At 42.4% G+C, this 16,526-nt stretch overlaps 1 protein-coding gene across 2 annotated transcripts in view; it reads right to left on the reverse strand.

The window, feature by feature from the left end:
* Positions 1 to 16,526, reverse strand: part of CSMD1 (CUB and Sushi multiple domains 1) — a 2,052,675-nt gene that overhangs the window by 54,960 nt on the left and 1,981,189 nt on the right. For both annotated transcript variants that reach the window (XM_073902260.1, XM_073902259.1), the window contains 2 exons: positions 12,930 to 13,103; positions 11,396 to 11,569 (listed from right to left, as the gene is read on the reverse strand). In XM_073902260.1, the coding sequence (XP_073758361.1) occupies positions 11,396 to 11,569; positions 12,930 to 13,103 (348 nt within the window). The remainder of the gene's footprint in view (positions 1 to 11,395; positions 11,570 to 12,929; positions 13,104 to 16,526) is intronic.

Below are 16,526 nucleotides of genomic sequence, written 5' to 3' on the forward strand. Positions count from 1 at the left end.
TTGTTAAGCGACTGCCTTCGGCTCAGGTCATGGTCCCAGGGTCCTGGGATCGAGCCCCGCATTGGGCTCTCTGTTCAGCGGGAAGCCTGCTTCTCCCTCTCCCACTCCCCCTGCTTGTGTTCCCTTTCTCACTGTCTCTCTCTGTCAAATAATTAAATAAAATATTAAAAAAAAGAAAGTGTTAAAATAGAACCCGCTCAGGTTAGTTTCGTTTAAATATTTTTACTCGGATGTAGTATTTTAGGGCTGTCTGTGGCACAGTCATTAATTACCCCCATGGCCACCTACATGCATTAATTAATGCTTCAATATGTGTGCCTAAAGTCCTGTTTCTGCTGCATGTGGAATGCAAATAAAAATGACAATTCTTCTATCAACACTTAATAGAAATGTAAATCAAGCCAGCCTCTGATTGAAGCCTCTTCCTCCTTTAGAAACAGCCCAGCAGAGAACAGTCCACTGGGGCACACGCAGGACAGGCTCTGGTTAATCTGAATGGCACTCTATTAGCCTGAATGCTTCTGGGAGGGAATTAGCAATGTGCTTCCGCAGGTGCAGAGGAAAAGAAAGCACCCCTGATTGTCTCATGCTTTGACCCCCACACCAGTGAATGAGACAGCTGCTGTGAAAACTGCACTCTCTCCAGATATTCCTGGCTCAGAAAGGGGCCCTACAACTAATTCTCGGGCAGTCACTGCAAGTCACGGGTCCCAGCGGCTGGGGGCAAACCCTTTATCTGTGCATTTGATGTCCTCTCTGCAGTGAGGACGAAGGTGTAGGGCAGAAGAGAGGACTACAGAGACCCCTTTCAGTGCCACAAAATAGTATTCTATGCTTTTTAGAACAACCCTGAGCTTATAGAAGAAAGACTCAAGTTCTTCTGAGCCAAAACAGAATGTTTATGGAGCACAGACAGATCATTGTAAGGCTCCGTAATGCATTACATCCACAATAAAACTATCACCAAACCCAATGAAGTAGTGGGAATTACCCACCTGGAGAACGTCTAATATACTTGAAAGATTAATTATTTTTATAACGTGAAAAACAACTGCATAGGTGCATTCTGGCATTTGGAGTCATGCGTGCAGCCCAGGAGATAGAAATAGGTCCCTGGTCTTATACCTCCATGAGCAGCAAAGTGTTTCCTTGGCCTGCATGCTGAAGACACTGTGTGCTCATGTTTGTGCTTCTGCTATTCTCGGGACCATCAGGAGCACAGTATCAGAGTCTCTGGCAGTGAGGGTGTAGGCAACCTACACAGACGGACGGCACTGGCCGGCTCTCGGACGATTCTGCCGGGACGCCCAACACTTCCCAGTGCTGCACAGGACTCTGCCTGCCCCTGCTGAGCTCCTGCATTTCTCTGTTTGTACTTTCATGGTGTGTCCCAGCTCTCCTTAGTAGAGGCAGATCGTGTGGTGGATGAGAAGGTGGAGCTGTACGAAGCAAGGGGCATCATAGGTTCAGAGCTCGAAAGAAGAACCCAGCCGGAGATAACAATGTGAAGAAGAGGGAGTCTGCTGCAGAGAGGTAGTTATTGCTTCAAGAAGGATGAGATCCTGCTGCATCCCTCTCTCTGCAGGGTTGAGAATACTTGGTTTCCTGCCTGACGGCTCTGAAACCCCAGGCTGGGCTTCTCCTTGGTAGCCACTCTTGCCCGTGGTAGAGGACAGGTGCGTCGCAGACATGGATGCCCTCAAAACCAGTGGCCACACTCTGGTATCTTAGGTCGCATAGAGCCTCCTGGAAGGAACACTGGAGCTCTGGGTCCCAGGCATCTCCAGCACCCTTAAATTAGTGAGCAGTGACGATGCTTGACAATCATAAAGAATCCCTGAGCGCCAGTGGGGAAAACTGAACTGTTCCTTATGTTGGAAGAGTTGTGTCTACACATCTCCTAAATCTGCCCCTATTTTTTTTTCCAATCCTATCCTGTCAAATCAGTCCTGTGCAGTTGGGGTCAGACCCATCCACTCTTCTATCCCTTCTGGTTTATTTTGGAGGCTCCACTAGGAGATTCAGCTGTATCTCTCTGCCGGGGGCAGGGATAACTTGATTTATTCACCCACAACGGAGGGAGGGTGTTCTGAAACAGTCCCTGTCGTGGTTGTGTGCAGGTGCGCTCTGCCTCATGGGAAGTAGGCTGCCTTCCAGAGCAGTTCGTGGGCGCCCACTCGACCCCCACAAACAGCTCGTCCATCTGCATCCTTCCTCCCGTTTTGTGCGGGATCCTCGTCTCAGGATCTGGTGGGCTGAGGCTCGCATGATTGGCATTCCTGAGCTACCAGCAGGGCTTAAGGACCAAGTTTCTTCAACTTTCTGGTCACGAGTGAAATCACCAATGAGGTTAATGAAGACAAGTCAGACCAAATTAGACCTGCTGAGAAAACCTGACAGTCTACTTTGCCAAGTAGTGCCCAGCAGAGTGTAATGCATGGGAGAGACACTGGTATCTCTTTATGGAGCTTTTCACCTGCCTCAACATCCCACCACCCCACACACTACGAGCCAGCACTTGCACTTGAGGTCCAGGTAGAAACACTGGGTGCAAAGCTGAATTCCATCAGCTAGAAAGAATGAGAAATATGGATATCATAGATACTTGGCCAAGCCTGGAGAAGTTCCAGAGAGTGCACAGAATGTGTTCCATGGGGACCTTTGGGTATGTCAGAGGGGAAGGGAGGACATTACTATAATGATCAGTAACATGCCTGAGGTCACAAAGACAGTTACTCTGGAACTAGGTAAGGATTACCCTCCTGTACCTGTCCAGTACAGCATATTTATAAAAATGAATGAGTATTTCTTGGTAACATGAATCCCAAAGGGATCCCCCTCCACTTTTTTTTTCTTTTTTTGAGTGTACCTGCTGTAAGTCTTAGCTTCCAATAATATTTTATAGGCTATGTACTGAACCTCTTCTCTATGTACACTCCTTACTCTTGGGGAAGTTATCTTAAAAACACTCAAGCTGGGGCACCTGGGTGGCTCAGTCGGTTAAGCATCTTCCTTTGGCTCAGGTCATGATCCCAAAGTCCTGGGATCAAGCCCTTCATGGGGCTCCCTGCTCGTGGGGAGCCGGCTTCTCCCTCTCCTCCCCACTTGTGCTTTCTATCTCTCTCTCTCAAATAAGCAAATAAAATCTTTAAAAAACACTTGAGCTAACATATAGAGATAAAAACATTGCACATCCTATGACTTACACTTTTAAAAATATATTCCCTTTTAAACTTTTCTGAGTACTAACTCTCCTTTTTACCTAATATTGGCTTAAATCTGTTCATGCATTTTTTTCAGGCCTGTCCTATCGAATTATTCTTACACAGCTGCAGTCAGACACAGTTTATCCAATAAAGCCCTAGTCTGATTATTGAGTGTGTGGATAACCTGACTAATGAAACATTAGAACGCCAGTTTTTGAAACATGATTTGCTAATTATTGGATCTGATTTACTTTACCCTCAGTCTCTATGAATGATTCAGTTTCCCTTGGCATGCTGTACACCGTGGGGCGCCGCCAAGCACTCAGACTCTGAGCCCCGTTCCCCCATCCGGCTTGGTCATCTGTCTGTGCAACATCTCGTTAGACACCGATGTCATTAACTGCCTCTAGTTTTCCTGCTCTGTACCCTCATCAGGTACTGGAATCAGCATCTGCCCCAGGTCCTTGATTCTGTGCATGACCCAAAGCAATAATCAAGTTTCCCTGGAAAAACTCTCTGATGACAAGGGGGCATGACAGATTTCAGTCCCAGGTACTTGCTCTAGCTGTTCAAAAATAGAAATTAGATGACTACTTTCTTCTAGGTTACAGAAATATAAAGTAAAAAGCAGTAACAGAATACTCAGGAGAGATTGCCACAGTCACTAATAGCGTGGACCTTGGGTCATCTGGACAGTGAAACTCCTACAGTACTTTCATAGGTTTGTTGTGGATTTGATTCCATCTTATTATTTGACTGGGACAATCTGAAAATTTCAATTGCTTCTGAACTGACTAAAGTTCAATTCTGAGTTCCATCTCCAGTTCTCAGAAACAATTTTCATAATGAATTCTTACATTCAACACAATACATTTCCTTGCATACTTTTTACATCCTTTACCCACTTATTAAAGTGTATTAATTCATCATCAATAAAAAGTTTGTAAGGTTCTCCTTGGCAGGTCTCTGAGATGATGATTACAGAACCATGTGATTTAACTTGTAATCCAGAATCTGGTTGGAAATCAGAAATCCAAAACGGAATCCAAAGTGCTTTTCAATATTTGATGTCAACACTAATCCCTACAAGTCTAGCGTTCTTACCTTTAACCACTTTACGGAAGGATGGCTGACATGTAAGAAGCTGCACATATCTGACATATGCAACTGTATGATTTGGGGATAAGTGTACATCTGTGAGACTGTCACTGCCAACAAGGCCACAAACATCCATCTCCTCCCAATGTTTGGTTTTTGAAACAAGTAGAAATCAGTAGTCCTGACTTCTTAGCTAACAGCTTCATTTCATGGAAGATATATGTTTTTTTAATTTCAAGATAATTCTGCAGAAGTTCTGTGTTTCTATTTCTTTTTGGTCTTTACTCCTGCTTCTTCCATTTTCTTTTACAACTCATAAAAACCCAACCGTGAGCAGGAAAATAAGAAAATGATGCTTCCTAACCTATGAATAGCCAATTTAATTTTGGTGGTGGTAGGAAAAGAGGAGTAAGAATTAGTTCACTACATTTTTTTAAAGCACTCATAATTGATTAGAGTTCTGCATAGTATGTTTTTAAGATGTTTTCAATAGGGGCGCCAGGGTGGCTCAGTTGGTTGAGCATCCTATTCTCCATTTCAGCTCAGGTCATGATCTCAGGATCGTGGGATGGAGCCCTGAGTCAGGCCCTGCCTTCAGTGGGGAGTCTGCTTGGGATTCTCTCTCTCCCTCTGCCCTTCGCCCCACTCTCTGTCTTTCAAATAAATAATCTTTTAAAACAATGAAATGTTTTATTTTTTTTTAGTTTTGTTATGTTATGTTAGTCACCATATAGTATATCATTAGTTTTTGATGTCGTGATCCACGATTCATTGTTTTCGTATAACACCCAGTGCTCCATGCAGGACATGCCCTCCTTAATACCCATCACCAGGCTAACCCATCCCCTCAACCCCCTCCCCTCTAGAACCCTCAGTTTGTTTTTCAGAGTCCATCGTCTCTCATGGTTCATCTCTCCCTCTGATTCCCCCCCTCATTTTTCCCTTCCTTCTCCTAATGTCCTCCATGCTATACCTTATGTTCCACAAATAAGTGAAACCATATGATAATTGACTTTCTCTGCTTGACTTATTTCACTGAGCATAATCTCCTCCAGTCCCATCCATGTTGATATAAAAGTTGGGTATTCATCCTTCCTGATGGCTGAGTAATATTCCATTGTATATATGGACCACATCTTCTTAATCCATTCATCTGTTGAAGGACATCTCTGCTCTTTCTACAATTTGGCTGTTGTGGACATTGCTGCTATGAACATTGGGGAGCACCTGGCCCTTCTTTTCACTACATCTGTGTCTTTGGGGTAAATACCCACGAGTGCAATTGCTGGGTCATAGGGTAGCTCTATTTTTAATTTTCTGAGGCACCTTCACACTGTTTTCCAAAGTGGCTGTACCAACTTGCATTCCCACCAACAGTGTAAGAGGGTTCCCCTTTCTCCACAACCTCTCCAACACTTGTTGTTTCTTGCCCTGTCAATTTTTGCCATTCTAACTGGTGTAATGTGGTATCTCAATGTGGTTTTGATTTGAATTTCCCTGATGGCAAATGATGATGAACATTTTTTCATGTGTCTGTTAGCCATGTGTATGTCTTCTTTGGAGAAATGTCTGTTCATGTGCTTTCAACAGAAAGAATTACACAAAGTTTAGAAGACAAGGATAAAATAACTATGCAATATTCAGTGTATTGCACAGAATAAACATTTTTGGACTTGTTTATCAACTGGATGAATCAACATTTTAAAAATGGAATTACTGGTCACAGAGGGGAAAAAAGCAAAAAAGCAACAGCCATTTTGGACTGTTTTTCAAATACTTGAGAGTTACATTTTCATTTTTATCAATACTTGATAAAGTAAGTTTTAGCTTCAATTCAGACATTCAGGTTTGATAAAAGATAAACACTCTAATTAATTATCATGGATTATAATTGATTGCCTGACTTTCCTGAGCAAATAGAAATTTCAGAGGCATGTGGACATGGCGGGAGGACTGAGGACCTAACGGGTGCCAGGAACTTTGTGGAGAATTTCACAAACACTGTCTTATCTAGACCTCCAGAAACATGTGAGGAGGGTGTCTTTCCTTAAGTATTCATGTAAGGAAACTGATGTGAAGCGGATCATTGACCATAGACCATATATTGAGTTCTACATGATGAGTGAGTTGGATAGATCAGCCCCACGCACCATGTCTGCACAGAGCAATCCTGTGTCACACACTGAAAAACCTAAAGGATAGATATCAATCCCCTTCTGCTCCTGGAAATACTCTTCAAGTAGGGATTTAAGGGCAGCTTCTGGAAGCTGCCAGCCCCAATGCTCTTTCTGCTCTTGGAGAGAGCCTGCTATTCATTTCCAGGGACCCCATATTCAACAGTGAGTCCTGACTGCTGTTTATCTGTAGACCCAATGAAGACTTGTGCTAAATAAAGCCACAAACATGGAATTGGTTCTTATGTTTCCCTTAATTTGAAAACTTTACCATTTTAAATTTTGGATAATATGAGATAATATGATATGATATGATATGATATGATATGATATGATACTATGATAATGCATATGCTTTTTCATAGACCTACAAATGCAATCATATGCATAGTGCTTCTTCAGTAAGTTTTTTTTTATTGTTTCCTTTTTTATTCCTCTCTAACCATAACTGAAACTTCACTAACCCCACATTTTCTTAATTTTGTTTATCTTCATATGTATAATCACATGGGGACATATATTTTACATCTCTGAATTTAAACACACAATCCTACAGAACTACAGATAAGAAAGGGAAAACTGTCAAAAGGTTTGTATGCCTTACAAAAATTATTACATTAAGAAAGGAAATATCAAGTCAATTTTCCTAAAACTTTGTCAGGCTTAGCATTCTCACTGAACTGACTGAACCTTTGAGCTTATTTACATATTTTGGAACTTAGGAAATGAAGGTTCAAAGAAAGCTTCTATATAGAAACATGGGCCTCCAGGATGGTGTACATAATCTGATTCTTAAAATAGATATGAGACATTTGTTTTCATTCCTTATCATGAAATCTGCAACCATATCATTTATTATACATTTCTTCAAGAGAACTATAACTACTAACAAAAAACATACCTTCTTTTACTTTCATAATCCTCTTTGCAAAGACAGTGTTAGCGGTTGAGTATAAAGCATTATAGCTAGCATCCTGGGTGTGAGCCTTCTGATTGATCACAGATGCTGCAGGCTCAGGTAGAGCTTCTTCCTGTTAAGGGCTGAGAACAATGAGGTGGCCCCAGAGTGGAGACAGACTTTGTAGAAATCTCTGTGTAATCTGGCCTCACTTCAGCACAGATTTATTTGGAGTTCCATTCCAAAGTTCTGGGTGGAGTTTCTCTTTCACATCATGAACTAACTAAATGTTGTAGGATTACCCCAAATTCCACAATTCATTGACCTACCCAAATCAGACATTTCTCAAATGTGATCAAGATATGATCAAGAATTTGGGAGAAGAAATCAAGCACAACAGCATGCTTGCATAAGACATGACATCCTAAAACTTCTGTGGAATTATTCGAGGAACCACATAAGATAAGAATCAGGTTGTACTGCAATATGCATTATGAATGCCTGGCAATTTTGTTTAAAAAAGTAGCTATTTTTGTTACCTTCAACTTTTGAGTTTTATGCCATTTTTTCCTTAAGGCTTCACCACCTTTATGAGCCTGTCCTCTTAGAAATCATGCTTTTCCTGGTTTTATAATAAACATGTAAATTCTGTTCCCTAGATCCTATCTCTTAGCTCATAAATGAAGAAAACAAAACAACAGAGAACAAGAAGTGGTGGGCAAAGGGACCCTGGAGATGTTCTAGTGATTTCCAGTCTACTAACACCCGTAGGACTGCATCTGCCAGCCATCTCCCCCCTTCACCAGATGCACTGGACATAGCAGCTTTCAAAATGGAGCACACACTTAACAGTTCTACACTACAAAAGGCAGTGCCAAGAGAATGAGAGACAAGCCACGGAGTAGGAGAAGATATTAGCAAAGGAGGTGATGAATAAAGGACTATTAATCCAAAATATACAAAGAATACTTAAAACTCAACAGTAAGAAAACAAGCAACCCAAATACAAACTGGACCACAGACCTTACCAGACACCTCCCCAAGGAAGATACACAGCTGGTAGGTGAGCAGAGCAGATGCCTCACATCATATGTCATCAGGGAAATGCAGATTAAAACAAACAGGAGAGCCACTACACACCTGTGAGAATGGCCAAAATCCAGGATACTGACAACACCAAGAGCTGACAAGGATGTGGAGCAACGGGGACCCTCACCCATTGCTGGCGGGAGTACAAAATGGTGCGGCCACTTTGGAAGACAGTTGGTGATTTCTCAAAAAATTAAACATGCTCTTATCATACAGTCCAGTAATCATGCCCCTTGGTATTTACCCAAAGGAGCTGAAAACTCATGTCCACACAAAAACCTCTATATTACCAAAACTTGAAGCAACCAAGATGTCCTTCAGTAGGTGATGGATAAATAAACTGTGGCCCATCCAGACAATGGAATATCATTTAGCACAAGAAAGAAATGAGATATCCAGTCTTGAAAAGATATGTTGGAACCTTCAATGCATATTGCTAAGAGAAAGAAGCCAGTCTGAAAAGGCTACATCCAGTATAATTTCAACTATATGACAGTCTGGATCAGGCAAAACTAAGGAGACAATAAAAAGATCAGTAGTGGCCAGGGGTTAGTTGGGGAGGGAGGGATGAACAGGTGGAGCAGTGGGGATTTTTAGGGTAGTCAAGCTATTTTGTATGATACTCTCAGGGTGGATACATGTCATTATGTATTGGTCCAAACCCATAGAATGAACGACACCAAGAGTGACCCTGATGTTCACCGTGGGCTCTGGAAGAAGATGATGTGTCCTTGTGGGTTCACCAATTGTCGCAAATGCACCATCTGGTGGGGATGCTGATAGTGGGGGAGGCCGTGTGTCTGTGTGGGGAGGGGTTACATGAGGAATCTGTTTCTTTTGCTCAAATTTTCTACGAACTTATAACATTTCCTTCCTGTGTTCTGAAAAATAAGGTCTGCTAAAAATTAAGTACCTTCATATTTTTGAGAAAAGGGAGAAAGGTAAGAAAAGGCAAAATGAAGACTGAGGAGGTTACCATACATCCCAGCATTATGCTGTGCTGTAGGCCTCTAAAGGACAGAATCTAAAACCCTGAAAACCATTAATAAATGACAGCATTTAATTTCTACTTCTCTTATTTGGTATAAGTTAGAGGAAAATGGAATATAGATCACAAAAAAAGGTTTGACCATGAAAAGCCCACAATTTGGGTTCATTCCATCTTTCACCCAGCAAGAAGATGTTATGTGTCAAATGGATGATGATGTCTCAGTGTCTGTGGGTGACATTCTCCCTCCCTAGTTAGCTCACTCCCCTGGGTCCTCTTCACTGTATCTCCTTAAAGGTATGAATTATTTCCCTATCTCTGTACTGACAGTGCATACATAGCACAGCATTTGGAATACAGCATGAGCTTAATAAATGCTTTATTAAGTTGACTAGAAGGGCTCTGAGGAACAGATCTAGAGCGCTCTGATGTACCTAAGCCATCAACGCACGCTTACGCTGTACCCCTGCATGAGGACAAATTGGACCCACATTCACGGGCATTCATTTTTTAATCATTGTTTCAGTTGTGTTATTGTTTTCCTGTCCTACAGGTGGAGAAAACAGTTTGATTAAAGCTGGTTAATCTTTTTCTAAATCGCTACAGCCGCATGGACACGTGGCAGACGTTAATAGCTGCATCTTTCTGCAGCTGCCCCCATCCTCAACACTCATGGCAGAATGTGAAGCTCATGCCTCCCTGGGAGAGCGGAGGGTGGTTCTTGCCACTGTCCTGATGTTCAGTGCCGAGAGGTGAGACGCGCGCAGAAACCAGGGTTCTGTGCGGTTGGGTACACACATTCAATGATGTCCCCTAACCCCGCTCATCCTCCACCCTGGCCCCTGTCTCATACATCTGATAACAACAACAACAACAACAACAATAATAACAAAAGGTAAACTTTTTAGTTTTCAAGCTGACCAGACCACCCACATTGTCAGGAGACCAGCAAGGGGCTCTTCCATAGGAAACTCAGTGAGAAAGTGCATTTTGCACCCCACGCCCAACCACATCACAGACAAAAGACTGCTTTCTGGGGAGAGGGAGGACAAGGGGACCAACGGGGGCTTTCTCTTTGTTGCAAGACTTCCTCTACACTGAAATAGGGTGAATCTAATGCAAGTGTTTAGAGGGAAGTGAAATTAGGAGACTTCACTTCATCTAGAGCTTAAGCCCAGCACTCCAGCAGAAACTTGTACCAGGACTCTACAGTTTGTTACCAATTTCACATAACTATTTTTAAAAATTGCTTGGATCCCTTTGTGCTATTGTCTTATTTGGATGTAGCCTCCTTGGGAGCCCAGTGGGAAGGTGGGTGACTATCAGCGAGAGGAAAACTCATGAAGTATCTGGCTCTCATACCATAGCTGCCATAAAAACTCCTTCACCTTCACAGTAAAGTCCGACTCACCTTCAGCGCATGAGATGTTCTAATGGAAAGCACTGAAGCAGAAACTTACATACTATGAGCTCAAACATCTAGAAATACAAAAGCTCCAAAATACCATTTTCTCAAAAATTCAGGTTTTAGCCTATATCTGTGTGGCAATTAAAAAAATGAATGAAGAAAAAGAGATTTAAAAGCAATGAGAGCTTCTTAAATGGATCTGTAGGTCTAGAAGCTCAAAATGCAAAGATGCTGTCTGGATGAGTGAATGGATCAAGACAAAGAAATGGAAGACAAGTTTACCTTAATTACAGTCCTAGACTGTTCTGCTCGAACACCTGGCCAGTACCAACAAAGGCCATGGAGGGATTTGTACTTTATTTTCAAAAATGTCTTCCCCGCCGTGAACAGTGAAAATGTTTGTGGTATCCTGTGCCTTGAGTTATGGCATCCTATGCTTTGAGATGAAGCATCACGCACATGAGTACCGAGCTCGGCATATTCACCCTCCTGCTACCCTTGACTGACAGGGCTCATTCCAGGAGCCTTTCCTACCTCGACAGGTGGGCAGAGAGCTACTCCACTGTCCATTGCTCCGACACTGGGCTCGAGAGGCACCCTGCAGCAGGTAGCCAGTGTTACAGGTGAAGTTCACCACGTCATTCAGGTTGAACTCACTGCCATTGGTGAGTCCATGCGCGGGGTTCCCAGGGTGGCCGCACGTGATGGCTGTGTAGGAAGACAGGCCCTCATCAGTATCAGAAAATGCCCAGGCCATTGCCCTCCCTTGGAGTTCCTCACCAAGAGACATACAGGCATGTTACAAATCCCATGTATGTTTGGAAGGGGAAACGGTGAGGTAGAACTGTAAGGTGACCCACCACCAGGTTATATTATAATTGTGGAAAATAACCAACACTGGCAAATGTACTTTCTTCAGTATAATTGTTCTTGCATCATGACAGAATATCAAATAACTCTACAATAAAGCAGTGAAAAATAAGAGGTGCTAAAATTCTTAAACTAATTACGAATCTTGAGTATTTTCCCTTTAGAATACACCAGTCAGTTATGTGGAACCCTTGTTTTGAAATATTATAGAGGCTTGGCTGATAATTTAAATTGCATATGCCTAAGTTATTCCAATATCAATTTAAACACCATGAAATTAGCAAAATAAGTGTGTGCGCTCAAACAGCATTTCCTTTGACAATCCCAACTGTAGGGTCTTTTGAAATGTAGTGAACTGTCATTAATGTCACACCCTAAATAACAATCATACAAATCCCAAAGATATCCTCAGTGGCCCTTTCAAAAGAAACACATTACAGTCATAAAACTGGTTTTTTCCTCTTCATTTATCTTGTCAACAGTTCTTTCTTCTAAGCAAAGTTTTCACCCCTGAACTCTGCACATTTCCCACTGCACCATCCCAGAGAATACCTGTCATTATCCTAGAGCTATATCAACATTTCCTTTGTTTAATTCACAGGAAAATAAAGAATACACTAGGGAAAAATTGATTTAAAATAAATTTTGCAATAGAGACTACAACGTCTTCTAAAAATACAGGTCAATATTTATCTTGGATAGTATAAAATTAGAAGACAATCATTACACAGTTTTACCTCTCTCTGTTAAAGGAAGGACTGCTTACAAAACTCTGTGTTCTTGATGAAACAATGACAAAAATAGAAAACGACACAGAAGATTAGGGGCGTGAGGCTATTTTGGGGACTCTGCAAAGCCAACCTGCAGACTGAGACTCAGCATCTTTGTCCTCCTATAATTAGCTTCTGTTTCCACCTTGTTGATCCTGTGATAAAATCAGGAAAATGAGTGCATGACATCACTCGTCCTGGGACCTGTTTGAGATGCGTTAGGGAACACATTCACTGTGGACAAGAGTCTAGAGGAAGGAAACAGAAAAGGAAAGCCGTGCCCATAGCATCTCTCTTAGCACAGGTGAGAGGGATGCTTCTCCATTGTCTTCCACTCTGGAGGTTACACATGTCTGAGCTAAGACTTCACACCAAGAGAAAATGTGACCAAAGGAAGCACCTGCTGAATTTGTTCGCAATGTACTTACAGACACAGACTGGGGTCAGTCCAGACCATTTGTGGTCTTGCAAGCATATCCGAACGGAAGTTCCAACCAGTCTGAAACCAGGATTGCACTGATAAACCACAGTGTCCCTGTAACTGAAACCGTCTCCACTGATATGACCATTCACGATTGGATCTGGGGAACCACAGTGGCCAGCTACAAACAGAAGTAAAACCAATAAACACATTTTGGAGAATTTGTCTTTTATAAAAGTACTGCATTCACAATTTGTTTACCCTTATTGCCAACTGAATAACATCATTGAGTGTCTAACTTATTGTTATTTCTCCCATTTACATATATTTTTGTTTGAAATAGTTTTTTTTCTTTGTAACTTGTTCATTTTTTCTCAACAATTGTGTAATGAGTAATATTTCAAATAATGAAATTGCTAACCAATTTGAGTTGCTAATGAAACTATTTCCCCAATTATGGTTTCCCCATGCATTTCTTTTACTTCTTTTCTTATTGAGATTTTGTGTTGTTTTTCTTGTTAATGGTATTTCCAAATAAAAGCCATAAAAACGCAAGAGACACTTGGGTTGATATGGTTTTGTAGCCTATTGAACACAGAAGTTCAGGAGAGGATGCCAAGGATTTCCAGTGTTAGTGGATTGCTAAACTATTTGTGGAATTTCAAAGGCAAGATGAATATTAGAAAATATTCTTGCTTTCAAACATGGGCACCTGCTTAGGTTTGAACCAGTGTCTAGGTGGAACTGGTCTGTGATCAGTTGAAAGAGGAGTCCAGCCTTCAGGGGAGGGATGCCTGAAGACACAGTGGATTTAGGAGAAGTAGGATTATTGATGTTAGCTGAAGCTCGAGGTGCCTGGGCTTGCGCATGAGCAGTGTGCATAGTGGGAACAGAAAAGGCAGGGTGGTGCAATCGGGATGGACATTCACACTGAAGGAGGAGAAAAGCACTGAGGGGAAGGAATCTGAACTGTAAGATGATTACTTAGCAAGCATGGTGTCAGATAAGCTTCAGTAATAGAGAGCATCCATGTGAAGAAGGAAGTAAAGGGATGTTCAGTTCTTTGTGAGCAGAAGGACAGAGTGATGATGAAGATTCTTGGCTTGACTCAACTTCAGTCTCACAGGCCCATCCGTGCCCCTTCCTGGAAAATCCAGTTCTAGCAAAAACTCTGCTGAGTCAGTTTACTAAGAAGCCCCCACCCTCCATATCTGATGGGCTTCCTTCCTACCTCCCAACCCTCAGGTGAGGTCTGCTCACCTGGCCTACCTTTAGCAAGATCCTGCTGGGTCAAGTTAGCCAGAACCCCTTACCCCTGATGTTCCCTGTTGGAGATTTCCCATCAGGGACTGCACCTCTCCTCGGCTGTAACCCCCACTCCCCATGCAGCATTGAGAGCTGAGCCTCATCTCTCTCCCCCACTGGAAAATCCCATTGCAGTGACACTGTACCTATGGTGGTGGTCCAGACTGAAGTCTGCCTCCCCGTTCTTATCTAGCGTCCTTGAATATTTTTTCCCCTTCAACAACGGTAAGGTGCCACGTGGCACAGAGGAAATGTGGAAGGGCATGGCTAGGTGTTTCTGTCAGTCTTTCCATTCTCCTTTCCAAGTTCTCCCCTATCTCTTCTGTTCCATCATCCTTCCTCTTCACCTGTCTCCCTTCCCTCCCTCGCTCCCTCGTAATCTCTCCCTTCCTTTCCTATGGAAACAGCATCTTACTAATCAACAAAATACGAAGTATTAGGAGCACCTGACATCAAAAGGATCCATGTTACACATGGATTTTGGATAGAGAAGAAGAGAAAGCCATTCACCACCATTTCCTAAATGACTCATCCAAACCTCAAAGTTTATATGGGTAAGTTGTGACACGGGTTAGAATACCTGCAGAATATTTTGTGGTAGACTTCCCTTGGCCATTTACTTCCCAAATAGAGCACATAGCTGTCAAAGTTTACACAAAGTAGACTACCCCCGAGGTTGAGAAAGTTGCAAGTTGTTGCAATGCAACAATTGGAGTTAATGTCACCATTCTGGAGGAATTTAAAATAATAATTTATATTTCCGCTTAACACAGTGTTCAGCAGCCCTGTGTTCTCATGGGATTTGAGCTAAGTTTATTATTGGCAAGGTGACTTTGCGGAGCAGAGAGGGAGAAAACCAAATCGATGGCTAGGCATCCCTGCTTGAACAACGTTTATAAGAGGTCAGGTAAAAAAGTCATGCTAGCTTCGGTTGATTCTTTGTTGTCTTGACAGATTCTCTCCATTTGGCCAGATCGATTAAGTTGATTCTGGCAAGAGGCCAGGTCATCGCCCCCAAATGGAGACTTGATGCATACAGAAACTCAGAGGAGGAAGAATGTGCTCCATGAGTTGGGAAATGAGCCTCTGAAGCAGTGAAGGGCACACAGAACAGTGGCCTTGGCTCCAAAGCCATCCCCCAAACAGAGGCTGTCACATGCACAGCATGCACTGTTGGGTAGGGGGATGGAGCCAATTTCCAATCCCAGTGACAATGACGAGTAAGGCAGCCAGACGGGTGGCACACAGGCTTGGCACAAACTGGGAGGAGCCCAGTCACTTGTGAGGTGACCAGTAAAAGATCTGCTTTCTAGAAATGTGCACCAAAACAACACAGTCCAATCTTCAAGAGAGAGTGGGCCACCTAACTCTTGGTGGTTGTTCTAGATCATGCCAAGTTCTTTGGGGGTTACTTCTGAAGCCTGCCACCACTCCAGCAGAAGGGGGCTTGGCTCCAGGGCAAGTGGATGATGCTGAAGAGGGTGCACTGCGATGGAAAGCCCCCATCGCTTATGGTATCTGCTCAGTCTCACCCTTGATTTGGATAAACACCCCTGTCTAGACTCGTTTTAAAACCTTAATAAACATTTTCTTTCAACTGTGTTTTTAGTAAGAGCACATAGTTTGAGGCTGCACTGTCTTTTTGAAAGCCTGGCACAGAGCTACTCTTAGTAGTCAAGGAGATATCTATATACTTTCGAAATCAAAGGGTTGACAGCCATGTGTGGAAAGAGCAATTCCTAACAGCGACTCTTCCCTGACACCTGGTCATTTCAGTTCTCTGAGGAACTGGCCTTAAATACCAAAAGAAAAGAGAGGATGTCTTCCAAAAGCTCTTCATTTCAGCTCAGTGCCTGAAAGGGGAGAATCAACTGCATCACCTGCTACTTCTGCCTCCTAATTTGAATGAATGAAGACCATGCGACTTCCCAATTTGAAGCTAAGACAAACCAATCTGATGTTCCCTTCTAAAACATTCCAGTCCCCTGCCAAGTTCCGTTTTAAAACATTCAAAGTTGTAAACCAATTCTAGGCTATTCACAAATATAGAATATTCACACAATTTCACCTAGAATATTTAACAAGAAATGTCAACATTATGTAAAAATGTTATGGGGTAAAAACTACATTAGATATAATTTGAACTCAATGTACTCTGAAGGCTCTTTCAAGTATAAGATTCTATGATTTTATGATAATATTTTGCTAAATCCTTTGTGAGTTCTTTTATCCTTGATGTAGCCACAGTTTTTTTATACACACTCTGTAGAAAGTGTCTCTGTATCTACCATGGACTGCT

The sequence above is a fragment of the Callorhinus ursinus genome, unplaced genomic scaffold (genome assembly GCF_003265705.2).
Source record: "Callorhinus ursinus isolate GAN/ISIS: 27379988/994484 unplaced genomic scaffold, GSC_fseal_2.0 scaffold17, whole genome shotgun sequence".
In the NCBI taxonomy this organism is placed as follows: Eukaryota; Metazoa; Chordata; class Mammalia; order Carnivora; family Otariidae; genus Callorhinus; species Callorhinus ursinus.